General features: G+C 38.6%; 1 protein-coding gene and 1 long non-coding RNA gene across 26 annotated transcripts in view; one reads left to right on the top strand and one right to left on the bottom strand.

Annotated features, from left to right (window-relative positions):
• Positions 1-383: 383 nt before the first annotated feature.
• SGMS2 (sphingomyelin synthase 2) overlaps positions 384-26,956 on the bottom strand; it is a 130,203-nt gene continuing 103,630 nt past the window's right edge. For 22 of the 25 annotated variants that reach the window (XM_077882225.1, XM_077882227.1, XM_077882226.1 and 19 more), the window contains 5 exons: positions 21,183-21,882; positions 17,229-17,346; positions 11,675-11,828; positions 6,547-6,713; positions 384-5,011 (listed from right to left, as the gene is read on the bottom strand). In XM_077882225.1, the coding sequence (XP_077738351.1) occupies positions 4,808-5,011; positions 6,547-6,713; positions 11,675-11,828; positions 17,229-17,346; positions 21,183-21,637 (1,098 nt within the window). In that variant the 5' untranslated portion in view covers positions 21,638-21,882 and the 3' untranslated portion in view covers positions 384-4,807. Of the gene's footprint in view, positions 5,012-6,546; positions 6,714-11,674; positions 11,829-17,228; positions 17,347-21,182; positions 21,883-21,973; positions 22,225-22,707; positions 22,842-23,971; positions 24,122-26,956 lie in introns of those variants that run through there. The other 3 variants (XM_077882243.1, XM_077882244.1, XM_077882240.1) reach the window with 3 other exon arrangements.
• LOC144303836 (uncharacterized) overlaps positions 24,142-26,956 on the top strand; it is a 42,027-nt gene continuing 39,212 nt past the window's right edge. Inside the window, exon 1 of the long non-coding RNA XR_013370815.1 lies at positions 24,142-24,464. This is a non-coding gene — a long non-coding RNA (uncharacterized LOC144303836). The remainder of the gene's footprint in view (positions 24,465-26,956) is intronic.

Raw genomic sequence — 26,956 nt, 5'->3', positions numbered from 1 at the left:
AGGGAGAAGGATGACATTTCTTGCAGAACTGAGTCAAAGAAAGGACTCTGCTCTTCTTGAAGAATTAAAGATGTTGTCTTTTGTGAGCAAAGGAAATCAGAATCACGGAGCATGTAGCTGGCTTTTTTTTTTTTTTTTTTTTTTTTACTTCCCCATGAATGACCTTTTACTATTCTTATTTTTCACCTTACATCCAAGGGTAGGAAAAACACCACATTCCAGTTTACTTGCAGTTCTATTAATTGAAGGTTATCAGCTTATTTCAAAAATAGTGGTTGGAGAACATAATCCTCTTGTGGTTTTAAGTACTTAAAACCAAACAAAAAATTAAAACCTTAAAGAAAACACATTTTTTTTTAAATCAAAAGAAACAGTAATACTAATTTTGAAAAGACTGTTGATGTCACTGTGGTTTATTGGTAAATACAAAGTATAGGCTCTTGCTTTTTTTTTCTTTGCTATTTTTTTTTAAAGCAAAGCCAAGGAGATTAGAAACCAAGTACACATATCTTTTTTAGAGTAGAAACATAAATTAGTTTTAAAAATTAGGCACTTAAAATGTAAATGTAAAATGGCATTTTTAGAAGTATAAACTATCATTCCACTCCTAAATTCCTCCTGAAATGTTTTTACAAACACAAAAGCAAAAGCACGGAAAACATTTCTAAACAAAGATAATTTCCTCTTTAAAAAACAACAACAAACCTGAACACAAATTCTATATGATAGACCAATGATTAAGGTACTGGGGGTAGGAGAAAAGAGCTTCTGAAATTTACATGTTTGATTAAAATATAAGCATTTAATAAAATTATTACAATAGCATACAGTAATATATCATAATGAAAAATATGTCAGGAAAATAATGAATTCTAGACTTAAAATTTTACTTTACAACAAGGCACTTAACACATTGAAACAGTACGGTAAATTTCCGAAAGAATGCAATTGGCTACCTCTCAAACCTTGTAATGCTTTTTCTTTTATGAATATACTATAACATAACCATACATTTTGCAGCATTAATCATTGCATAGGAGGTAAATTAAATAATGAATTCCAACTTGGCAACTAGATTAGCTTATGTTTACAGTTTCTTCTTTTTCTTTTAAAGGACAGTTTTAAATAATTCCATAACAAAAGAACTATTCTCATTCATGATTCATTTAGAACACAGCATAGTTAGATTAATGAGTAATAAAATAAATCAGAACTTATAAGGTGTGTATCTGTATAAAAACTTATCTTTGGGTACCTTTGACATGATTTTCAGTGTTTAGGTATTGAAGTCAAGAGCACTTCTTAATAGAAGAAATATTTTTAGCAAGTAAGTCAAAGGAGTTAAATTATTGCAACACAAGGACATTAAAAAAATACCAGAAATATTTATACATACAAATAGAAAAGCCTTCAACACAGAGTATATTACTTATAATATGCTCCATTTAAAACTTGTAAACTCATTTATCAAGAAATTCCTTCTCACACTTCCTTGCACTACAGAAGTGAATATGTTAAGACCGGCTTAAATTTTTAAACAGTTTTACAGTGCAAAACAAAAACAACAAAGAAATAAAAAGGAAATGTTTAAAATATTGAAGAAACAAGATGTGAACTTTAAAAGAAACTGCATGAGCTCTAGCATGTAAAAAAATAAAAATAAAAAATAAGAAAGACTGCCAACCTGGTGTTTCAAAGTAAACAAAGTATAGGTAGTTATAAAGGGAGACATTAATGATTGTGATAATGAGAGGTAAAATGGTCTGCAAATTTTCTTTGATCAAATGGACAAGAGATCAGAATTGCAACTCCCTGGGATCTAAGCACATCTTCCCTTCAGGAAAGGTTTAAAATACCTTTAAAGTAATCCCTTTTGCATGATGCTTTCAAGTTATTGGCAAAAAAACCCAAAACAAAACCCCAAATAAACGTCTTTTAAAAACTTGAAAATATACTCTATAAAGTGTCAAGTTTGCGTTCCGAGTCACATAATGTATTTCCACGAGGGGGCACTGGTATACAGCAAAGAACCTTCTGCAAGGTCATCATTACACCAGACCAGGGGCCTGGGCTCGTCTGCCCAAAACAGCCTTCCTTCCTCAGCAAACCTCGTTTTCCAAGATGCCAGTAAATTAAACAACAAATTTAAAATACTTTGGGTGGAACTGGGAGCAATGTTGTATTTTCAGAGCTGCAGAGGAGCTCAAAAAATAGAATCTAAGAGGAACCCATTTTCCATTTAAAAGAATTTGGAACAAATATGCCATAATTTATGGGAATTATACATTATATTGTGCAGAAGGGCTAATTACAAGAAAAGCTTCAAACGGGAGCACTGGTCTACAAACACAAGAATAATGGGTAAAATCTTGTATGGTAATTAGCAAGGAAAAGGAACTCCAAAATTTGACCATTTCAAAGGCAAGATAGTAATGTTTAAGTTTTATATCCCAAAGTAGCATGTGAGGTGAAGCCTCAAGTTTGCTTTGCTAAATGTAAAGGAGTTTCTCTATTTCTTTTATTTTCCCATCTTGAAACTTTGGTGTTTTTCCTCCTTCTCTTCAAATCACATGCTTCCTCAGTGTCTATTAGACATCTATGACACATACATGTAAGGAACACGTGAGCAATAGTGTCTCCACACATGAGGTCAGAGAGGTTTTTAAAGTTCTTTAAAAGGTGATGGTATATTTTTTTTAAAAAACCGCATCACTTGACCAAAATGCAAGGTTTACTGTTTAGAGGGTCTCCAATAATTAACATATCATGATTCTTCAATCTTAAATACTCTTCCTTATTTAAGCTGAAGAAAAGTAGGTTATCTAGGACACTCCTGAATAAGGCTCTTGGGTCTATCAGGTTATGATGCTCAAGGAATATACCAATGTCAAGAGCACAAAACCCAGGCTTCAGTGTCAGATGCTTTTTCTAATAATCAGACAGCAGGAATTGAAACTCTGTGTTTTCGAGCACAACGCCTTAAGTATCACAAGTGTCAATATTTAACAAATGAGAGAATTCTGCCCAAGCACATCTGGTAAGCTATAGGTATATTTCTTATTGGTTTATTTAATAACAAATACCAGAAAAATCCTTGCGTTTCAAAGCCTGCCAAAGATATTCAGGATTTCAATTCTCGTTTTAAATAACTAGATGAAGAGTATCTTTTTTTCCTGCCTTTGAATTCAACTACCTCTCCCCTTCAGTGATTCTTCTATTACCTAGGGAAAGAGCCATACTGCATACATACACAGAATTTTAGCACCAGAAAAATGACCTTTCTGAAAAGATTTATATTTGTGCTTCTCTCAAGCAATCTGAAGGTCAATTTTGTGTACCAAATCAAGGCAAACTAGTTTATAATGACAAATTAAGGGATATTTTTCATTCTCATGTGGAGGGAAATTTTCACCTTCAAAATAAAAGTAACTGCCCGTTTCTACCACATTGGCCTGTCTGCTGATCTAGTGTGGATGATTCTGTAACCATAAATCTTTTTTAAGAGTTGCTAGAAGTCTCAAGAAATGAACCAAGTGACCACATAATCTGATCTGATTTTTAAAAATCCATCTTCTTTTTGTGTCACCTCAAAGAACTTTAGAAACAGTTGTCCTCCTTTACTGAGTAGCTGTAACTGTCTAGCAGACTGATTCCAACAGTAGATTATAGTGCAGCACCGTGGTGTAATTTCAAGATCAAAGTCAAATTACTCAATTGTGGCTCAAATATGTCCTTAGGACCAGTCTATAAGAAGCTGAGTCTTTTGCTAAAAGGCAAGGATACATTACACTTTTGGATTCCATCTTGGCTTTTCCATAAAGTACAATGTAACTAGGAAGAAAGAGCTTTCGGTGAAATGTGACCAACTGCATTTCTGAGTTCCAATTAGCCTCTGTCAAACAGAGCTCACCCAGGGTAGGACGGGAGAGAAACACAGGCTTGTTCCCCAAGTGGCATGAGCATACTTTCACATAAATACACGTTTTCGGCCTGTGCTGGAGCAGCAGACTGCTCTGGGGGTGCCAGATGCAAATTTACCAGGCAGATAGCATATAAATGTATACACAAGGACCACTTGTTTAGCAGAAATAGCTCTGTGTTTCATAGATTTTAAAGTGAAATATTTACACACATAAAACTGTGAGATGTGTCAAATACTTCCATATTAGATCACCTTTCCTTTTTTTTTTTTTTTAATAAAATTATCAGTTTAAAAAAAAGTAAAAGTGATACATAGTGCATTGGGTGGTAGCAGCAGTGCACATTCCCAGACCTGACCCAGACCTTCCCCATCACAAGGTGGAAAACAAAGTTCATCTCAAGTTTACTTACAACCGATAGATTTCCCCTTCATTAATAAGCCTAATGCTAAGACCACGCTCACATTAGGTTATTCTATTTACACAGTAGCTGTATATATCCAGATATTTTATTTAAAACATTAACAAATTCTTCTGACCTTGGAGGAAAAAAAAATCCTGAAAAAACTCGGTAGAGTGCTTTAGTGGATAAAGAATAAGGAAAGGAATAGTATGTTCTTTGGCACCTCTTTAACAAGCTCATTAGTAAAATCCCAGTTTGGGGGCTTGTCACCGATGAAGAGCTGCAGGAGAATATACCTTTCTCAGGATGAATAAAAATACCAGTCAAAGGGTAATACCTCGTTCATCTTTCTAATCATTTACACGAAATTTGGTCCACTTCTTCATTTTGCCAGTCAGTTCTTCTAAAATAAAACCCCAAAACTATACCTTTGGTTACAGCGTTAACTCTTTTGGTATAAGAGCTGATGCCTTTGTGTTGCTCCTCAGGTAGATTTCTCATTATCTTCACCTATCTTCTGAACCCGTGAATACTTCTTGCATGAAGATTTAAAGCAGCCAGGGGGCCAGGAGAGTGGCCAGGAGAAGCAGCAAGGAATTGAGCCTTGTACATTTTTCTCGAAAAAATAAAAGATGGGGAACCACCACGCTCGAGACAAGAAATTAGTCTGTGAAGAGACTTTCAAGTTCTGTAAAAAAGTTAAAAAAAAAAAAAAGAAAGAAAAAAGAAGAAGAAAAGAAAATTAGACCGATTTTCCATGATTTGCATCCTATGTTTTTCTTAATTAAATTGTCATTCATTGTACCATAACAGAGAAAGCAGCAGAATCAGGATCACAAGGCAGTAATTGTCTTTTTGTCTTTTCCCTGATTCTGACATGTTTCTGGTTCCAGGCCTTCCCCACTTTCCAGCTCATGCAAATTCCTCTGCCTGCAATCCCAGTAAGAGTAGAGGCTCAGGAATGGATGTGAGAGTTAGCCAGGAGAAACAGTTCTTAGGATGCGTCAGCAGGTGAATCTGGGCTGAGGAAGATGGAAGAGTGAGAGGAAAGCTCACAGGGTGGCAAATTTAAGACTAGAGGTGAAGGTTTTGGTCTGCTGGTGTCAGGAGATATCCAGATGGAAGTATTAGAAAGAAGGAAGGTGGAAATGAGAGAGTCTACAAAATGGGAAGTAGAGCTACAGAGACAAAATAACCCATAGCATGGGCATCTATCAGTGGATGTCATTAAATGAAAGGTGGTGTTTAGACCTTTCAGGATTAACATTTGCTCACAAGTTATATGCATCGGACAATATGGCAAGACTATCCAGAGATAAGTCATGCCACACAGACTTACTCTTGGACACCAAGCACATATACCTGGACTAGGAAAACACAGAGAAGAGGAGGACTCATCCCAACTTGGGATCACAAGAAGAGAGCAAGAGTTAGGAAGACTTCCTAGAAGATGTGGCATTTGAGTTCTCTTAAACATAAATAGTAGAAGAAAAAAAAAAAAGGTTATCTGGGAACAGAAGGCAGCAGTAACAAATAAGGAAGTATATAAGAAGGGAAGCAAGAGTGCACAGTATCACCAAAAGATGTACCAAATCCAGGAATTCATGGACTACTTATTTTGCTTGACGTTTAAAGATAGTTGCTGCCTTTTCCTCAGAATTAAGTTTTTGGAGGGCAGGGAGCATGTCTTACCAAGCTACACTACAATGCTTCTATAGAGAAAGTCCCTGTATTTTATTTTATTTTTAAAAATATTTTATTTATTTATTCATGAAAGACACAGGTAGAGAGAGAGGCAGAGACACAGGCAGAGGGAGAAGCAGGCTCCATGCAGGGAGCCTGATGTGGGACTCGATCCTGGGTCTCCAGGATCACACCCTGGGCTGAAGGCAGCGCTAAACTGCTGAGCCACCTGGGCTGCCCAGTCCCTGTATTTTAATTTAGCATTTATACTTCTTCAACTCTGGTTTTGATTAATTGAATTAGTAAAACACCATGCTCTATAATTACACAGAACTTTTATCCTTGAATGTCATTTCTATTTGTGACATTATTTGTTTGAAGAGGCAGTAATGGGTAGACATTTCAGGGAACTGATAGACCACACACATGAGTGGCATTGGTGGTTATTCCCACTAAGCTATCAGAAATCTTACTGTATGAAACAAGGGGCACTACATTTAAAGAAAACAAATCATCCAGGGATAACTTCACTGCTCTCACCTTTTCATTTGCCATTGAGTGGTACCACCAAAACAGCCGTGTTGTAATATAATAAGCAATGATCACATCAACAGTATAGTGTTCGTGTGCTACAAGAATGCAGATGATCCCAGCGGCACTCAGCAGCCAGCAGATTAAATGATACCACCAGAAGTGACGAGGTGAATCTAGACAGTAGAAAAAGTATAGAGTTAATAAGATTTCCAGAGATGAATTTAATAATTACAGTCTACATTAATGATCTTAAGTAGGATAATCTAAGATCAGGAAGTTACTGGAAGGAGAAAACTGATTAACCCCAAGAGTCACTGTCATTAGCCAGGATTTGCTCAGGTAGGAAGGGAGAAGGAGAGGGACCACTGGTAGCAGGTCTGTCTAATAGTCATTCACTGGGGAATAGTCATTCTCTAGACATTCTAGACCTTGCCCACTGCTAAGCTATTCAATAAGGAAGAGAACAGAATTGTTTATTAGGTTGGTTGGAATTGGTATTGTGGCCAGCAACATTTGCTTCTCAGCACTTTTATACTGTTATTGCTGATAGCAACTATAAACACTCCCTATACAAAACTGAGGATTCTGGCCCATTCACTTGTGGATTTTAGCCTTCTAGTGAGTCCACTTCTAGAAGGTCATTATATTGATCGGCTGTAAGAGAGAACTAGAGCACTCATCAGGTGAAACAGGATCGCACATGCCACAGCCTGCCCACACAAGCAGTAATGACACAGGTGTGTATGCAATCTCTGGTTCATCGCTAATAATGCTATTCTTTCTTTTTAATGGCTGGTTTTTTTTTTTCTATTTTAAAGCTTTATTAGCTCACAAAGTAAATAATCTCACAAATTTATTTCATATTTACCTGTGTTTATATTCATAGTGATATTTATTTCTAAGTGCAGAACAATGGTAGAACAGCAAAAGGATCCATATTTCCAGAAATTTTTTTTTTAGAGATTTTATTTATTTATTCATGAGAGACACAGAGAAAGAGAGATAGAGGCAGAGACACAGGCAGAGGGAGAAACAGGCTCCACGCAGGGAGCCCGACATGGGACTCGATCCCGGTCTCCAGGATCACGCCCTGGGCTGAAGGCGGCGCTAAACCGCTGAGCCACTCGGGCTGTCCATATTTCCAGAAATTTAGATGAAATACCAAATCAGGTATCATTCAAATGAAAAATATTTTTTGGTGAAAAAGCTGTTGCTCTTTTGGTCCCAATTGAAACAGAGAGATAATAAACCTGTACTTGCACTGGAAAGTCTGACTTTTACATTCTGAATGTGTTCCTTTATTTCTTTTCAGTTGGTTTATCCTGCCACTAAGTTCTAGCAGATAACTGATAGACTTCCAGAATTTTACAGCTGGAAGAGGCCTTACCCTTTATAGCCAGGTGGCCAGATCCAAGCCCCATAACTGTTCTGTTACGCTAAGAATATTAAAAATTGAACCGACATTTAGAAATCGGAATGTTTCACTAAATATGCATTCTGCAGACCTACAGTCTCCACCCTTCCCACACCAACCAGCTTCCTTTGCTTATAAGTTACCCGATATTTATTACCTTAGAAGTTAAAACTGTTTAACTCCTGATTGCGGGCAAACCCAAACCATTTTGTATTTGTTTATCCACAAGAAGCAAAGCTGAAGTAGATAAGGAGTAAAGAGGTGGGCTAAACGACCATTTTACTACTCGTGGAGTTGAAAATGAAGTTTTAGGAGTGGCTGGAAATACTAATACTGCTCTTCCACAAAAATATACTCCCAATTATGCTACCACTTTGGGACCACAGCTCACTAACTGAGAACACTGGCTGACTCAAAGAAAACATTTAATGTTTAAATGATTTTGAAATAGAAATGGGAAAATGGTAATCCCTTTCTGCTTTTCCATTTTACCATAGGGATAACATTGAGCTGAAAGATGATGATACAAATATTAATTCACTTCGCTTGTCTGTGAGATCCTAGTCCTAGGTGTCATTGAATAATCTTACAGACAATGGACTTTCTGTTCCTTTATAAGGAACCTAGGTCCCAGGGATAATATTTGCACAACTGTGTAAAGCCCCCCTCTGTAAAGCCCATAAAATGGTCCTGTTCCTATGTTTTCATCTGTTCTCTTGATGACATTCAAATCTATTCATGACAACTGAGGAAAATAGGAAAGAGACCAAACAGATCAAAAGGCAGGAAAACAAAAAATATATGAAAGATACATTTAATTCTAGAAGCAGACTGCTCAAAGAAACCACTGGAACCACTGCTTACTCAGAACAATAACACATGGTATAATTTAGAAAGTGATGTTTTTTCCTAATTGCATAGGAAACAAGCACAAACATGGAATGCTCCATTTATGTACAGAACTGACTCTAGAGTTGGGTTTCTATTAAGCATTAGAGATTTGCTGTTTCATTTCTCACCAAAAACTAGAAAAATCAGAATATAGTTCTTTCACTGCTGTATATAAACTTAGAAAGTTTTAAAAACCTCAAGCCAAAATCATGTCGTGGGAAGAAAATCTCTCTACATACTGAATAGCCTTCGTTAAAACATAAAAATAATCACAAGTTGCTTTGCTATTGCTCTCAAGGAGAAAAACAATAATGAGCAATATACTCAAACTGTTCCTTAGCAATTTTATGAGATCAGACTACTTGGTTGGGTTCCCAAATATTCTAAAGAGAGCCAAGAAATTAACAGCATAACCTCTAGAGTCAGCCTGCTTGAGTCTGAATACCCTATCTTCTAATTACCAACTGGGGACTGTGGGAATACTTCACTATTTCTATGTTTACATTTCTTCTTTGAAAAATGGGGAAAACAGTGCTTCCCTTATGGGGTGGCTACAGGATTAAATGAGTTATTTTGCATCAGGGGCTTATAATAGTGTCTGGCACAGAGCATTATGTCCCTTTGCCATTATTGTTAACATCGCTTGGTCTTTGGTTATTTAAAAAAATTGACCTTCAGTTTCCTGGGGTGGTACTCTTCGTTACTTTGAACTCATGACAGCTTTACTCCAGCATGCAACTCCTCCTCACCCTCATCCTCATCTTTTTCTATAAGTTTCTTATGATTTTCATATTAGAGAGAAGCAAATATAGGCACCTGGGTGGCTCAGTTGGTTGGGCTTTTGCCTTTGGCTCAGGTCATGATCCCTGGACCCTGGGATCAAGCCCTGTGTTGGGCTCCCTGCTTGGTGGGAGTCTGTTTCTCCCTCTCCTTCTGCTACTCCTCCTGCTTGTGCTCTCTCTCTCAAATAACTAAAATTTTAAAAGAGAGAGAGAGAGGGAGAGAGAAACTCCTCCAACTCAAGGACACCTCTGGACTGGAAAATAATTGATCTTACACATAGGGGGAACTTTTCCCAACAAAAGCTAGAGTTAGAATCATAACACAGATCACTCTATTGGCTCATCATAACCAACAACTAGGTATTAGATATGTAGACAATGACATTGGAAGAGATAACCCCTTGATACTGGTACAGAAACAGACTCAGGGGGCAGCCCGGGTGGCTCAGTGGTTTAGCGCCGTCTTCAGCCCAGGGCCTGATCCTGGAGACCGGGGATTGAGTCCCACATCAGGCTCCCTGCATGGAGCCAACTTCTCCCTCTGCCTGTCTCTCTCTCTCTCAATAAATAAATAAATAAATAAATAAACAAACAAGCAAATAAATAAAAATCTTAAAAAAAAAAAAAAAAAAGAAACAGACTCAGGTTTCTTCCTATTACCACCTCCCACAGTGTAAAGGTGAGGGTAGAAGTAAGGGGAAAGGTCCAGAACACCCTCCACCATAAAAAAGTCAGGTATAATGAAGGCTGTGCACTTGACATGCTACTCTCTGTACCCTAAGAGTGTAGGTAGCATTTATGAAGGAAACAACTCAGAAGTGACACAATTTTTACCAAAAAAGGACTCCATCTTTTTGGTAGAGAATCTCAACTCTTTGTAGAGAATCTCAACTCTTTGTCATGATACTCTCAAAGTAGAACTTAAACCTAAAACCCCGAGAAATCTATGGGACAAGATCTAACTTACACACCACTGACAGATAAACTGATGTGCATACTGCTATTAGGAGAGGCTAAACATGTTTGGATTAATGATAGGCCAAGAGAGGGTGGGAAAGGCAGGACAACAGAGCAGGAGGCCTAATATGTCCTTCTGCTGGGCCTCGCTAAAATAAAATCACACTTCAGCCTATTATATCCTTCTGCTGGGCCTTGCCAAAAGACCTCTTTCCAATGTTGAGTAAGCAAAGAAAGTTGAGATAAAGCTCTATAAAACACTGTGGGGTATACTGGAACTAAAGGCTAAAGGGAAAGGTTAACCAGATTTGCAAAAATAAAGGAAAAAGGATCACTCACTTTGAAAGGACTTTGACATAATGGATCTAATTAACTCAAACCTCAGAAATCCACATTAATTGGATCTGCCAGGCAACTAAAATATAGACCTCATGATGAAGGAGACATTATAACAGCCATTAAAGTTGATGGGATACACAAGGATTTTGTATAATGGGGATTAAGCATATAAATATGGAAAGATACTTCACATTCTTGCCTCCATGTTGTTTTGTACAAAAAAAATGATCGATATTGGCAAAATGTTCCTTGAAGATGCCTATTAAATCATAGGAGTCAGCTAGAAAATGATGAAATTGGAATGGGACAAGAAAATATCTAAAAAAAGGGGAAAACAGTAAATTATTTAGAAGGATGGAATGGAAGTTCATTATAATGGAAGTTTTGCTCCTAAGTCATTTACATTTGGCTTTCCAATACACTGATCCTGTTTGCAATAAACAACACTGTGTTCTTCTTAGCTGCAACACTAAAATAGCTTTTCAGACCTTGAGAAGTTCTAACCAAGGAGGGAGATATTGTGGAGGCATGCTGAATCTCAGAGGATCCAAGGGTCAAGTCTTAAGCCTCCAGTGTCCAAATCACATAGAACTAGTGGAAATCATTTAAATACACACACACATACACACACGCAGGCACACACCTGTCTGTTTCACAGCTATCAATCCCAAAGGAATAAGGGTTCCCATCAGTTTCCAGGCCTAGGGATCCCTCCCATTGGTCAACAGAATGGGAAGGAGTTAGTACTCACATTCTTTGATGAACAAATAAGTAAGTGTCAGCACAACAGTGTGACCACTGAAGAGGAAGTCTCCACACAAGATATGGGATCCAGTTATGGACAATCCACCACCAGAAATCAATCGTAGAATCCGTTGTATTTTTGCCTGAGAGTCTCCGTTGAGCTGAATGACAAAAATATCAGGAAGAAACTTTACAAGCCAATAAAATCACACTTCAGCCTAATTTGTATGGTACCTAGGCTACCAGGCTGTGTTTTTTTTTTTTTTTTTTTTTCTTTTTAACCTAAAAAGCCAAAAAGAGTCCAAGGGGGAAGCTCCTCAAATTAGGGTTTATTTGTTGCACTGGCAAGTTTTAGTGACATGTTTTAAATTATTCAGTATGTTACTATTAATATGTTATGGTGGTGGTGTGTCCTTGGGCAAAGCTTTTAAAAATATTAATAACCAATGACCTCACCACAGCTATGCACTAAAAAGATCAAAGCTACTTTCTTTCCTCTTTGTAGGGGGAAGTCAGGGTTTTGGATGGTTAATATTTGATTCAGCTGAATGCCACATTACTAATATTCTAAAGTGTATTCGGGGACCTTGTGTTAAGTGGGCAGCCTAAAGTGTGCATACAGCTGTATTAATATCTGATCAAGATATTTACAGTTAAGAAGGGGAGTTGCAACACATTACATAATTTAAATAGGTTTGAAAGTGATAGACTAGAGATGTATCGACAGCTTTAAAAAGGAATAGCTTTGCTCAGGAAAAACATCCTCCAAGGAAATAATCTGTGTGCTGTTGCAAAGTGTCAGAAAAGAGAGCTCCCTTGGACAACAATGTAGAAGCCCCCAGAGGCTACAATGATGACACAGGAAAAAATGATGGGCTAGGACAGGAGTTTGGCCCAATAGTCAAAAGTTTATATCTCATTAAAACTTAAGTATATAAGAAACAGCAGCAGACCGAGTTGGTCAAAATGGTAGGCATGGAGGGACGCCTGGGTGGCTCAGCAATTGGGCACCTGCCTTCGGCTCAGGTTGTGATCCTGGGATCCCGGATTGAGTCCCGCATTGGGATCCCTGTGGGGAGCCTGCTTCTCCCTCTACCTGTGTCTCTGCCTCTCTCTCTCTCTGTATATCTCATGAATAAATAAATCTTAAAAGATTTATTTATTTATTCAGAGAGAGAGAGAGGCAGAGACACAGGTAGAGGGAGAAGCAGGCTCCACGCAGGGAGCCCAACGTGGGACTTGATCCCGGGTCCCCAGGATCAGGCCCTGGGCTGAAGGCAGCACTAAACCGCTGAGCCACCCGGGCTGCCCTAAATAAATAAATCTTAAAAAAAAAAAGGTAGGCATGGAAAATTGAAATACTGAAACACTTGGGACCCAGATAGAGGGTTTCAGATCAATCTAGTATCAGGTGAATAGACTTAGAAAATAAAAAAATGATAGTCAGAAATATAGTTAGGTAATAGTACACATAAGAAGAGAAATACAGAAAGACCACTAGGGACTATTCATTTGGGACCTAGGGGGACAGTTCTATGACATGCTGCCTTTTATACAGAATGATGATTCTTTTGGGCAACTGGCCCCTGAAGCATGGCCAGTTTAGCCATGATGGTGGTTAAACAGGTGGTAAAGACAGGCAGTATCCTGCCTAAGTGGATGCAAAGGGTTGAAGGTGGATAGGATGCTTACAGATAGATGGGAGGAGAGTCTGGGAGATTCAGTTAGCCTCTAAAGGAAGTGGAAAATCATCCTATCCATTACAATAGGAATCGGGACAGGATTCCTTGCCTAAAACATCACTATTGGGGAGCCTAGAACCTTCCTGATTAAAAAAAAAAAAATCATCTGGATCTGGAAAGCTTTCTGGTATTCAGATGACCCATGTAAAAAGGCAAACACACCATGACTGGTTGATAGCTGAGAATAAGACTCTGCAAGAGAAAATGGCATACCACAATTAGAGGGTAAGATGAGAACTCATTTTCTCCAAAAGTTTACTTAGGGCAAGCCCAGGTGGCAAAACCAGAACATAGTCCTCAAACCAACATGCCAAGTAACAGGTGATCCTACCTTGAAAAGACAGGATCTAGAAGATTAAGTACTGCTGACAGAGTCATAGGACTCATTTCAGGTGTACCTCAGGAAGGGTATACTGCAAACTACATAATGTGATAGGCCCTTGATATGGAAGATAGGCTCTAACCCTGTGCTTTATCATATCAATCATAGTCCTTCAGGAATTTCTCATCACATGGTTGGTACAAACAACTGTCAACACTGAGATCAAATTAAAAAGTACATATGCTGCCCAACTGCTGTGTTTCCAGTTTAAAAGGACACATTATTCTTCATTTCAAGACTCTAATACATTTTTTAAAATCTGCTCACATATCCCAACTTTCTAAGGGCAGAAACACTTGAAGCCATCAGTCCCTTTACCTGGGATCAGATGGGCCCAAAGGTCTAAGCAGAAACTATTGCCACACATGCTGTCTTCTCCCCTCTTCCTTTCAGCAGAGAGGGTGAATGGAGATTTCTGATAGCATGGGATTCATTATCGATTTTTTCATTGTTATCCTGTCAGTTCACATTCAGTATAAATGCTAAATAGCCCCTCAAGAAAGTAAAAGAAAAAAAAAAAAAAGAGGATAGAAAGAAAACTGGGGAGGGTTCGAGAGGCTCATGGTGAGAATTGGGATTAATGGTGTCTTTTTCTAATTCCGTTCTGGTTCACTGGGACCCCTATCACTCATCACTTAAGACTCTAGTTCCTATTAATTTCATTTTTTGGACACCATTTCTGTGCCATGACAGGCTATGGAACTGAAGTTGTAGACAGCTAAGAGGAGAGGCCTCGATCACAAGAGCCAGAGCAGACAGGTGCTCCATGTTCTTAAGTCCTTACGCTGTCACCTCTGCACACCATGTCCACAGCAATAGAGTACAAGACAGTGCAACTTGGCTGCTGCTGAACCAGCAAACTCACCCTGCAGACTGTGCCTTCAGTTCAGAAGAAAAGTCCTCTGGGCACCTATGGCCAGGGTGAGGATATGTGAGCTTTCTCAGGGAAGGGACAATAGCTATCCCAGCCCAACATTCTTGTACATGGCAAAATGGCTTTGAGAACCTAAATCATTTCAGGCAAGTCCCAATAACTGGGCCCAAATTTATTTAAGCACTCTTCTCAGAACACAGATTTTATGACTTGGATTGGTAGGTTGAATCCCAACACTTGGATTGGTAGGTTGAAGCAAACTGTAAGCAAAAAGATTTAGAGTGAGCCCTGAGGAATAGATAAGGGAGGAGCAGCTGGGAAACCAAAAGCCAAGGATTTCACCAATCTTGTGAAATCACTTGTGGTGATTGTATCTACGGAGTAACAAGCTGGATTAGGCATCGAGGACTATGTCGGACACCCTCCCAAAGTGAGCAGCTTCAGCATACATGGTTCCAGCATTTCTCATAGCCACGAAGGGCATTCTATGAAGTCAGCAGCAGAGGAGGCAGGTGGATTACCTAATAGCCTTGTAACCACAAAAATCTAAGGAGCACTCAAAGCCCGTGGCTGAACCACATTTAGAACACAATTCTGACTCCTGTTTTGTAACACCACATCACCTCCAGTCAAAATGATTTGTGTGTTTGTTTTACCGAACCATTACTCAGGCACCTATAGCCTGCTTCTACTGCAGGAAGAGGTCTTGACAACTGAACATGGGGGCTGATTAGCTAGGATGCCACCAGAGCTTCCATTGTGAGTATTTGTAGCTTGGTTATCCAGTGGTACGTTTACTGATGTGGCTTCTGAAAATTGCAACTCTTCCTGGGAGGATAATCTTTAATTTACTTTCTTTCTATAATCATAGCAATTCATCTCCGCAAACCTCATCCATTACTAGGATGGGCTTGCCTTCTTTTCTGTGCCCATTTCTTCATTTAACACATAGCTTTGACCCGTTAGAAGTGTTTATTATGTTTCTGAACTTCTCCCATGCCTTAAATTAGTTTCACTAAAAATCGGCCAATGTTTAAATTCAATATGTACACTGTTTTAATTACAGATACTTTCTGCTTTGATGGTTTTGGAAAATTATAGCTTCTCCAAACCACACCTATATTTGGTGAGGGAGACTGTTGACTTCCTTAGAACAACTCTATTATTCCTTCCACCTTGGACATCTGCTTAGTGTTCAGTAAAATATGATGTTAGGCTTCATTCCTGTGTCCAGAAAGCACATGATTTGTAAGTTTCTTTTTTTATAAACCAGGGCATCCTGGGGTTTAAGATGATTAACAGCTCTCTCAAGAAATAACTCTACCTGGAGAGACTGTAAATCCTGCTTAAGACAGTTTCAGTACTCATTCCCACAATGTATCCAGCAAAAGGCCATTCTATCTTTCCATTTGCTAAAAACTTTGGGGGTCATCCTTGACTTCTTTCTCTTATGCTCATATCCAACTTATTAGCACATCTTGTTGGCCTTACCTTCAAAATGCATCCTGAATCAAATGACCTCTCTTCACTTCAGTGAGCCACGAGGGCTTAGAGGACCCACGGCCTGTACCACTTCCACCCTTCCCACCTCTCCTTAGCCAAGGGATGGGCCTCCTGCCATCCCTTGAATCCACTGTGACTAAGCTATTTCCTTGGCCTAGTGCTCCCCCCCATCCACAGGGCTCACTTCCTCATCTCATTTCCTGCCCAAATGCTTTCTTACTATAGAAGCCTTTCTGATTTCTCTATAAAGTTGTCTACCCTCAGCGTCCCATCACCCTTATGCAGCTTTTCTGTTCTTTATCTGATAGTGACTGGACTCATCATCATGTTACAAGTTATGCATTTAATTTTCAGTTATCATCCCTCAATAGACTATAAGGTTTTTATTTTTTTAATTTAAATTCAATTTGCCAGCATATAGTATAACACCCAGTGCTCATCCCATCAAGTGCCCTCCTCAGTGCCTGTCACCCAGCTACTCCATCTCCCCACCCACCTCCCCTTCTGCAACCCTTTGTTTGTTTCCCAGAGTTAGAAGTCTCTCATGGTTTGTCTCCCTCTCTAATTTTTCAAACTCAGTTCCTCTCCTTTCCCTTATAATCCCTTTCACTATTTCTTATATTCCACATGAGAGTGAAACCATATGATGAGTGTCCTTCTCCGATTGACTTATTTCACTCAGCATAATACCCTCTAGTTCCGTACACATCGCAGGAATATAAGCTCTTGAAGAAGAACTTTGCTTTGGTCATTGCTGTTGTTATAGAGCCTGGAATTCTACATAACAGGAGCTTAACACTTGCAGCCTGAATGAGTGCATGAATGAATAAGTGAGAAGGCAAAAAAGCAGAGTTGAACACCCACTGTAACTTTTAGTTAGCAGAAAATGAATTTCTGATGCACAAAGATACATATTTTATAAACATATTTGAACTTCTTCCCCCCAAATCCAAAGAGAAACAAAAAGTAATACCTATAAAAGGGTCTAACATATCATACAGCAAGCAGGTGTTCAATAACAGCTTTCTTCATCTCTACATGCTAACTCTGAGGTGCTTACCTTTGGGGCACACTGAAAATGCATTCCAGGCACAGGAAGAGTAGTAACGTACATTGTGATACAGCGATACAGGTATAAAGTTCCAATGATAAAAAAGAATCTACGTCCTACTATTGACCTAAAGGAAAAACAGGGATAGGGAAAAACAGGTTTACTCCTTGTTTCTCCTCCTAATGTAATATAAAACAATGTTTAACAGAATAAAGAATAATCAATACAGAGTAGCATTAATAGACCACAGTTTCATAGCTCAAAAGACTTACATGTGAACGGCCCACACCTACAGTTCCGTGGAGAGGTCACACTGCAGTTTTCAGAAACAAAGGTTCACCTATTATAATAAATCTAGGTGGGTTAGGACCCAAAAGGAAGATCTGTAGAGGGAGGACGTTATACTAGATTAAGGCTTCTAGACAACCACCTATCCTTAAAAAGTCACTCTCTGCCAAAGAATTCAATGAACTGCTCTATGTTTTCAGTCAACTCACCGCATTAATAAAACCTTCTCTTGAGAGCATAGCAAAGGTATAAATGAGCCACAGTCACAGAGGAATTAACTAATGAACTAAGGTGATATTACATAATTGGACACATAGGGAAATGGGACAACTAATTTAACCTAGGTTATATAAGCAAGTTTTATTTGGAGACCATCCAAAAGTATCTTCACAACTTGGGCACAAACTTTTGTCTATGACTATATAGATTTTCAGAGAATTATATTTTGAAAATGTCCAAAGCACCCTGTGCATTTATGGACATTTAATGGTAAAGCTGTAAACTGATCAGTTTACCCTTGTTTTGTTCAACCTTGATCAAAAAAGGTTAAAAAAAAAAAAATCCCTTAAGTCCTTTTATACTTTATATTGGTGGGGACAATGGTCTTGATTAACACCAGTCCCTGTCCTGTACCACTGAGTCCTAACTCCAAGGCAGTGGTTCCCAGTGGTTTTGACTTTGTGCACATTGTCCTCCGAGATGGGAAAGGCTCTCCCTGTTTGCACCACTGTCTCATGTGTATTTGAATGGGCTTCAAGGGTTCTGAGTGTCCTTATGTCCAGCTGAAGAGGACAACTCATTTTCTGCTGTGTAATTAGGGGTGGGTCTATAAACTGGGTTCTGGAAATTCTGAGATGGGTGGGGTCCAGAAAGCCCCTAGAATTGATAGTTGTAACTTCCCTAGCACATAAACTATATTACTACAGGTCTCTCATTTTTGGAGCTCTCAAACTTTCAAAACTAATACTGATAAAAGACTTCTGGAAAACTAGGCAGTTTCAGGCATGTGGCATATTTTTAGTTTTCTCTAAAGACTGTGGTCTGATGTGGATCAAAGTCTAATTCAGGTAACCGCTGGGAATTCTAATTTTCAGAATTATGTACGAATATAATTTTAGTTGCCTGTTTCCAGTAGCTATTTTAAGAATATTCCAGGATTTCTGGGGTCAAAATATAGAGAAGAAAACTACCTAGACTATTAGATGAGGGGCACCTGGGTGGCTCAGTTGGTTAAGCGTCTGCCTTTGGTTCATTCAGGTCATGATCCTGAGGTCCTGGGATGGAGCCCGCATTGGGCTCCCTGCTCAGCAGGGAGTCTGTTTCTCTGTCTGCCTCTGCCCCTCCCCGGCTCATGCATGTGCTCACTCTCTCTTAAATAAATAAGTAAATCTTTAAAAAATAGACTATTAGATGAAAGTATTTTAGTGCAAGGCCATTTCTTTCAAAGGCTTGCCATACTAACTCTGTCGTTTCTAGTACTGAAAAGGAATAAGTGATAATCAGTGCTGAGTTTCTCTGTTTGGTTAAGTGAAAAACAATTCACCCTTTGCTTCGACCTCAGACCAGAAAGAGCGCTAAACTGTGTGCTCCTTGCTGTTAGACAAGGTGAAGTAATAAGTAAGAATTATTATGAGTCAATTATATTCATTCTGGCATTTTGAGTTCAGCTGTATTCAGAACTGAAAATTAACTTAGAAGGTAAAATGTGCACTCCGCAACCTTATTTAGAAAAATAACCATTGCTAATTATTTTTCCCCCACAGCTTTGAAGGTGCTTTTACAAGAGAGAGTAAGTAGGATTTCTCATTTAGCTAGGATTGTTCAAAACAGGTTATAAAAATTATTCTACTAGTTGTTAAAATGATACAATTCTACCTCAAAACTTAAAAAAAAAAAAAAAAAAGGTATGACTTCCCCCAACAAACCAACCTGATGATGGGTTGTGATCAAAACAGTATAGATCATTAAAATGTGTGGCCAGCTATGTGACCAGAAGTTTGTTTGTTTCAAGGAGGTAGGGGTGGAAGGAAAGGGAGGGAGAGAGAATCTTAAGCAGACTCCATGCCCAGCACAGAACTGGATGGGACTCGATCTTAAGACTCTGAGATCATGACCTGATCAAGAATTGGATGCTTAACCGACTGAGCCCCCCAGGTGCCCCCACAAGTTTTGACGTGTGGCGCCCATACATGTTTTGACAGGGTAGTCAGGGAGAGGCAGCTCATAATAACTCTCTAGATGAAGGTTCAAATTGAGACTGTGATTCTAGATAGAAGCCAGTTACTTACCAGACCCTGGAAAATGTCTCTTTTCACATATAGATGAAGAAAACATTGGTTTCAGTTAAGGGAGAAAGCAAACATGTTTGGCCTAAGTAGGCTCTTTTATTTTCAGTGTCAGTTGTAGACACCAAAAAGAGAAACACTAATGTTCAACAAATCTTGTTGGTTTTTGGCATACCATAACTTAACAACTTTGGCAGTAAAAATTTCTAGGGAAAGATAGTTGATAGGTGCCTTTTACTTATACATACTAAGGAAAATGTTTAGGAACAACTTCAGTTTGTGGAACAAGGTTTTCAAAACTGCCAACATGAGTTTGGGGAGTTCTTGGGCAAAGAGAGACTGAATTCTACTCTCAAAGTAGCTAGCAATTGAAAGAACAACATAGCATGAGTTCTCTCTTCTATAAATAATTTTGTGGCATTCATGCAGAAATCCCATTTGTGAGTTTTTGAACAGTATCGACTAAGTACACATAACATTTTCAAAAGCCTCAGTTTATGGGCAATGTTTTGATCAAACTTATATTTTAGGGACTTAATTGCTAGAATCTTAGTAGAGAACAAAACATCTGAATGATAAATGAGATGGAAAGGGAATTGAGGGGCCTTGTTTTTATAGACTAGCTGCCAGATTTCATAGGGAAGCAAAAATAACCACTTCAGAGCTATGTCCTATTTTTAAGTGCCTTTAAAGCAAAAGTACGTGGCTTTCCTACTTCCTGATTGCCCCTATTCCAAAACAGGGAGACTGAAACTAGTGAACTAAGGGCTCTATTATGGTGCCATGGGGAAACTGGACAGCACATTTACTTCGGAAATCTCAAACCCAAACCGCATGGACCCACGTCTAAATTCAGTTTCTTACATTCTTGTGACTGGATTGCCAATAGGTAAAATAAAAAGAAATGTAAAGTTTGAGAACTCCTGAATAGAAGCAAACCTCAAGGAATGCTATTGACTATAGACCGATATAGTCATCACACTATGAGTAAGAGAGGCAAGTTCGCAGGCAACTCCATTCCCCACCTGTTAAAGGCCTAAAATAACAAAAGCATGATGAAGTGAATGTTATTCCTCTCTAAGCCTCTTGATTTATCATGCAGATACCACAGCACTGAGTTACTTGAAATCAGGAACTGCACCTTGAATTCATCAACTCTGAATCACCGACCATGATATATCCATAGCATCCTCATGGTTACCTCTCATACACAGTTGCTTTTTAAATGCTTATTTATTCAACGAGGTAGATCCTTCCATTGCTTCCTGTCATCAAATGCCTGGATAGGACTGAATTTATCAGACAAAACTGAGGAAGACCATTTCAATTACACATCTACCCCCTTAAATACAGACTTATAGCAAGCCCCATAATTAGTAGACCTACTTACTTGTATCTCAGGAACAGCCACTGGGTGATCCATAGTCCAACTAATATAATCCCATTTATTTCTGATACAGAAAATGCCCATTTTACCCGATCAATGTAATCAAAAAACTTGTCTGGTAGTGGAGGGCTGAGCTCCTTGGGAGGCACTCTTTCGTGTACAACTGTGATCATGACGGTTGTTAAGACGAGGTTGAAAAGAGCATACACGAAGGCAATACCTGTTTTCCACCACTCCAGGGGAAATTTGTTCCTTGATTCAGTGGGCATAGCAATTTGGATATAGTCTGGGTACTTTTTGGTGCCCTTTCGCAACCCATTGGATAAGCTCTTAGGTTTACTGTTGCCATTTTTGTTTTCTTCTTCGGGAGGCTCAGCAGGTCTCGTGTAAGTATTTGCAGGATCATTGGTTTGATTTTCCATATGTTCTTCAAGTTTTGCTGTCTCTATAATATCCATTGTTCTCCAGTCTTCGGATCAAAAAGGAGATGGTAAAGTTCTTGTTCTTTGTGCAAACTTAACGGTTTTAAATCTTTCTATTTCTGAGATCAACATGGATTCCTATAACTGATTTTGTTTCCTAGCACAAAAGGTAGAAGGTAGCCATCTGATTACTGTTCCCTCCATGCAGCTACCTGCTGTACACTTGCCACTTTCAAGAGGGGAAACCAATTTTCTTTCTCCCAAAGGTGTCACTATCCCACCTGCAAAAATAAAACAAAAATTATGTTCAGAAACCGTGCTTGTCCACTTGTCGACCATCCAAACAAAAAGATTGTCAAAATAAGGAAATACCAAAGCCATTTCTTTATATAAATATATTGTCAGAACATGGTTAAAGCTGTTGAGACGGAGTTTATTTATAAAATATTGCGTTGTTTTATCTTGGAATTCTTGTCTCTTTTTGAGGTGATGTCAGTATAAATAGGAACATTTTAATAATCAATTCCTTTAAAATTTCTTTAAATAGAAATAAGGATCCAACTTTGCAAACACTTCATCAGACACTATTACTTGTTGCTAACCATGAAGTCACAATAAGCTAGAACCTCTCTGGAGATCACATCACTCTTTCCTAAGACTGCAGCTTTTCTATGAACCTGGAAGAACCAAAACTGTGATGAGTTGCTCACATGCACTGAATAACTGTTACTCTTTCCACTGGTCAATGAGCCCATTTTTTACATTCTCCTTAAAAAACTGGAGTCTCTTCAGGTGACCACTTTTCAGAACAGATGTGAGGACCACACATTCAAGATACTTGAAATGGCACTGCCTAGGTTTATCCGTTTATATGTAGAGATGCACACCATATACCAGGAAAGCTGACAGCCTTCAAAATAATAGAGAAAAGATACACAAAACCTTAGCTATCTGTGTCTTACTGAGGGAACGCATTCTATCTGTAACTTGAAAGATAAAATATCACAACTGGCATGGCAAATCAGTAAGGAACATTTTGAGACAACCACCACATCATCTACCAGACAACAGAAACTGACACCCAGAGACCAGCTCCAGGCACTCACCACCATGACACGGATGAGGAAAGGGTGCCTTCGGCTTAAGCTCTGCGAGCTCCAGAGAGCAAAAACTTCTTCCCAACACAGAGCACCGGCACCAACTCTTTTATACTTGTTGGCAACACAGCCCCAGCTGTTCTCAATTTAGGAAAGCAGTATTTTCGTCATGCTGCCGAACCCGGCCACCTGAAGAGGTTTTCAAACCTCATAATTAGTCCCCGCCCTGAGTACACTGCACAACTCAAGCAGAATTCTTCACATTTTAAAGACCTCCCTTTCAGGGGAACTTTGGGAAAAAAAATAGGGAGATTAAAAACTCAAAGTGGGACAGCTAAGCCTTTATTTAATGAAAGAAAAAGGGGAAAAGTTAAAATGGCATAGTAAGTACAGGGAATATTTGTTGACAGTATAGATAGCAAATAGAGCTACCACAAGTGTCTACTGTGCACCTGAAAACGCTAGTGCTGAAGGAGCAACGGGGCAGGAATTAAAAGGGGTTTAAAAACCACGGTGGACGTTCATCCAAAGAGCTTGCAGTCTGATTGGAGAGACAGAACTCATGTGACAAAAAAACTCCTGGAGTAGACAGAAAGGCATACTATAAAAGAAAGGATGAGGGGATCACTAGATAAAAATGTAGCTTTAGGGGCGCCTGGATGGCACAGTCGGTTAAGCATCCGACTCTTGGTTTTGGCTCAGAATGGTGATCTCAGAGTCATGAGATGGAACTGTACATCAGGGTCTGTGTAGAGTCGGCTTGAGATTCTCTCCCAGGCCCCTCCCCTTGCCCCTCCTGTTCATTCTCTCTCTTCCAAATAAATCTTTTAGCAAAAGAAAACAAAACAAACATAGTTTTAGTTCTATCCCTACTCCCCAGACCGATGTGTCTACAGAGAGGCACTGTCCTTCTCTGGGGAAGTGAGAGCATGAGGAAAGTTGAATTGGAGAGAGATGGAGGGTCACTGGAGGATGGAGAGGGGCTAGAGTTATCGCTGAGTAGCAGATATCTGATCCCTGTGAAAAACCACAGCCACTAACACACGAGAGCAGGATGTGAAAGGACCAGTGCCCCTCTCTGGAAACGAGAATTGACAAATACTCTTTGTAGAACCCTAGCACAGTGTTGTGGGAAGCATAAGTATAGTGAAGATATTTGCAAAAACAAACTTCTGACACCATGGATCACCACTTCTAACAGAGACGCCAAAACACTAACTCAGCCATTGCCCTTCCTCACCAAGTCTAGACTAACCCACACACAGCATCTTACCAAACTCATCAAAATTCCCTCCCAACTTTACTATTCCACATCTGCTCCTAGCCTGGTGTTCGTATGTGAAAGAAGCCTGTGATTTTTTGAAGCCCTGGTCCACTGGTGAACATACTGACAGGCTTTATAAGGTAGGTATCCCGTTCTAGAACATAGAATGTAGAACAGAAGAAAATCCAATGAGTTACCTGTTTTGTTTTGTTTTTTCTCTTCCCTAAGAGGAAGCACTCAGCCACCCACCTCATGGGACAACTGTGAGGATGACTGAAATAATTAATCATGAAGAGCTTTGTGCTCCTGGGAGTGAGAGCACTTTGTGAGTGCAAAGCCCATTTATTGTCATTAGTAGCAGGACTGATATTTTCCTTGGGATTTCATTAAGAAGATTGAATATACAGAGCACATTCATCCTGTGTCAACCAATCTTGGAACAGTGATTGCCATCAAGATGATAATTACAACATCTTCATTCCTATGGTGATCTTTTCCTACAGTAAGTATCTGGGAAAGTGACAAAAGCCACAATAGTTTCTCTGGATGGAGAGTAATCCCATTAGTTCATTTGTTTTGGGTACTATGCCAGAGCACAAGGAAAATGAAAAGCTTTCCAAGTCCTCTTACATTGCAAAATACCAGAAGCTAACCTAGAGAATATTTTAAAAGTTAAAGACCTCTATAGACTAATTTTCCTTTAAAGGCAAGTGCAAAACTCTGAAACTCTTGATACACTGACACTGTTAGTTTTTTGGGCGGACAAAGCATGATGTATTCTAGAAATTCAAGGAAGGTTTCAAATTAGAAAAGGGCTGTAATAAAACACAAAAATACAAATAAAAAAGATATGATTATCTTGAATGAAGTAAAAAAGGCATTTGATACAAATCAATATTTACTTGGTTTTGGTGGGGGAGAAAGTATTCAATAAAGGAAATAGAAGTACCTAAACAGAGCCACATTTTTCAATGCCAGTAGCATGTGATACGCGTGCCAATATGTAGTAGAAAGTCTTCCACTGTTACTTCTCTTTCTGCCCTAAATGAACTTTGGAATCTTTTTGTCAAATTACCAGAAAACACATTATTAACTTGTTCTATTTCTATCACCTCAATTTTGTAAAGGGTTTGATATTACCATATTCCTACATTAGTCATTTCCCCTTAATTATCTCAGGATGATTTTACGTAATTTGACAAAATGATTCCATGGTTCACACTGGTAGGTATAAGACTATATATTACAGTAACTAATACTGGTATAATGGCACCCAGTTATTCTATTTTGAGTTTATTCAAAGGAAATAAGAATGTACACGAAATATTTCTACAAGTATGTTTTCAACAGTCATTTATAAGAGAAAATTGAAAATAATCTACTATCCAACAAGAGGGGATTAGTTAAATGAATTCTGTTTATTTTAATATTATAAAGTACTATGTTTTTATATAGTAACTATAAAAGTATGAGGCAAATATATAAATATTACCTAAGAAGGATGCAGTATCCAATTAAATATAAACTTAGATCTGGGGGAGATCCCTGGGTGGCTCAGCGGTTTAGTGCCGGCCTTTGGCTCAGGGTGTGATCCCACTGTCCCGGGATCGAGTCCCACGTCGGGCTCCTTGCATGGAGCCTGCTTCTCCCTCTGCCTTTCTGTGTCTCTCATAAATAAATAAAATATTTAAAAAATAAAATAAAATAATAAACTTAGATCTGAAAAGGAGATGTAGAATCTTAATAATTTATATCAGAGGTTATGGTTTTTAAAAAATGGGAAAGGGGCATGTGACAGATACTCAAGACCATTAGAAAAGGTCCAAGTTTGAAACTCATGACATATGCATCTCCTCAGTAGTCCTAATCCGAAGCTTGCTGATGGCTTCCCAGAGTGGAGACACGGGCTCCACTCAAAACTCAAAAATGGTTTGCTTGCTAGATTTGTATGCCAGGCTCATTGTGCATTTGCAGTGGTTAAGACAAATGTGTAAATGTAGTTTAAAAATTAAGGAAGCTTATCTAAGTTTATGTTTGGATTTTAATGTTTAAAAAGAGGTTATCTGTTGAAAAAGGAAGTTAAACACTGAAGAAAGAAAATGTGTTTTTAACATTTGCAAGTTGGAATTATGAATAAAAGAAATTTATACATAGGCCTTAAAGGCTTAGGAAAAACCAGGTCTTGAAACAATTATAGTGAATTGAAAAATCAATGGAAACAAGCACCTGGTAAGTAAGTTTCTTAACAGACATAAAAGCTTCCTCAGACTTATAAAAGAAAAAAGAAAAAAAAAAAAAAAAAACCAGAAAACCTCAAAAATCAATTGTCACCATAAAGCCATTAAAAAGTGAAGTTGTAGAATAGTTCTCAGAAAATACTACTTAAGTAACTAATTCTTATTATAACTCTAGGAAGTATTGTAAAGAAACTGAGATAAAGTGAGATGCTCAGGGCCAGACAGGTAGGAGGCTAGACTGGAACCAGGAATCTGACCTCAGGGGCCCCTATTCTTACTGGCACACCACCACCTCCAGTGCCATTACATGTAGAAGTCAACAATACAATCAGCAAATAAATAAATAAGTGACTATCAATTAATAGCTTTCTTTTTTTTTAAGAAGAGATGCGTAAATACATAGGAAAGTCCTCTAGGTAACATCAGACACATTTTTAAATCTTTGTAATTTTGCAAAAATTTGTATACACTTAGAAAAAATTTAATATATAACTCACTCCTCCTGTGGGAGGAGGAGAAAAGGGAAGAGCCAATTAAGTATTTCCCATCTCTAAACTACCATTTAAGTTTATAATATATCACTTTAGGGCAGCCCCGGTGGTGCAGTGGTTTAGTGCCGCCTGCAGCCCAGGGCGTGATCCTGGAGACCCTGAATCGAGTCCCACGTCAGGCTCTCTGCATGGAGTCTGCTTCTCCCTCTGCCTGTGTCTCTGCCTTTCTCTCTGCATCTCTATGAATTAAAAAAAAAAAAAAAAAT

Source organism: Canis aureus, chromosome 33 (genome assembly GCF_053574225.1).
Source record: "Canis aureus isolate CA01 chromosome 33, VMU_Caureus_v.1.0, whole genome shotgun sequence".
Classification (NCBI taxonomy): Eukaryota; Metazoa; Chordata; class Mammalia; order Carnivora; family Canidae; genus Canis; species Canis aureus.
The sequence above is the reverse complement of the archived record's forward strand: the minus strand, read 5'-3'. Positions and strand labels throughout refer to the sequence as shown.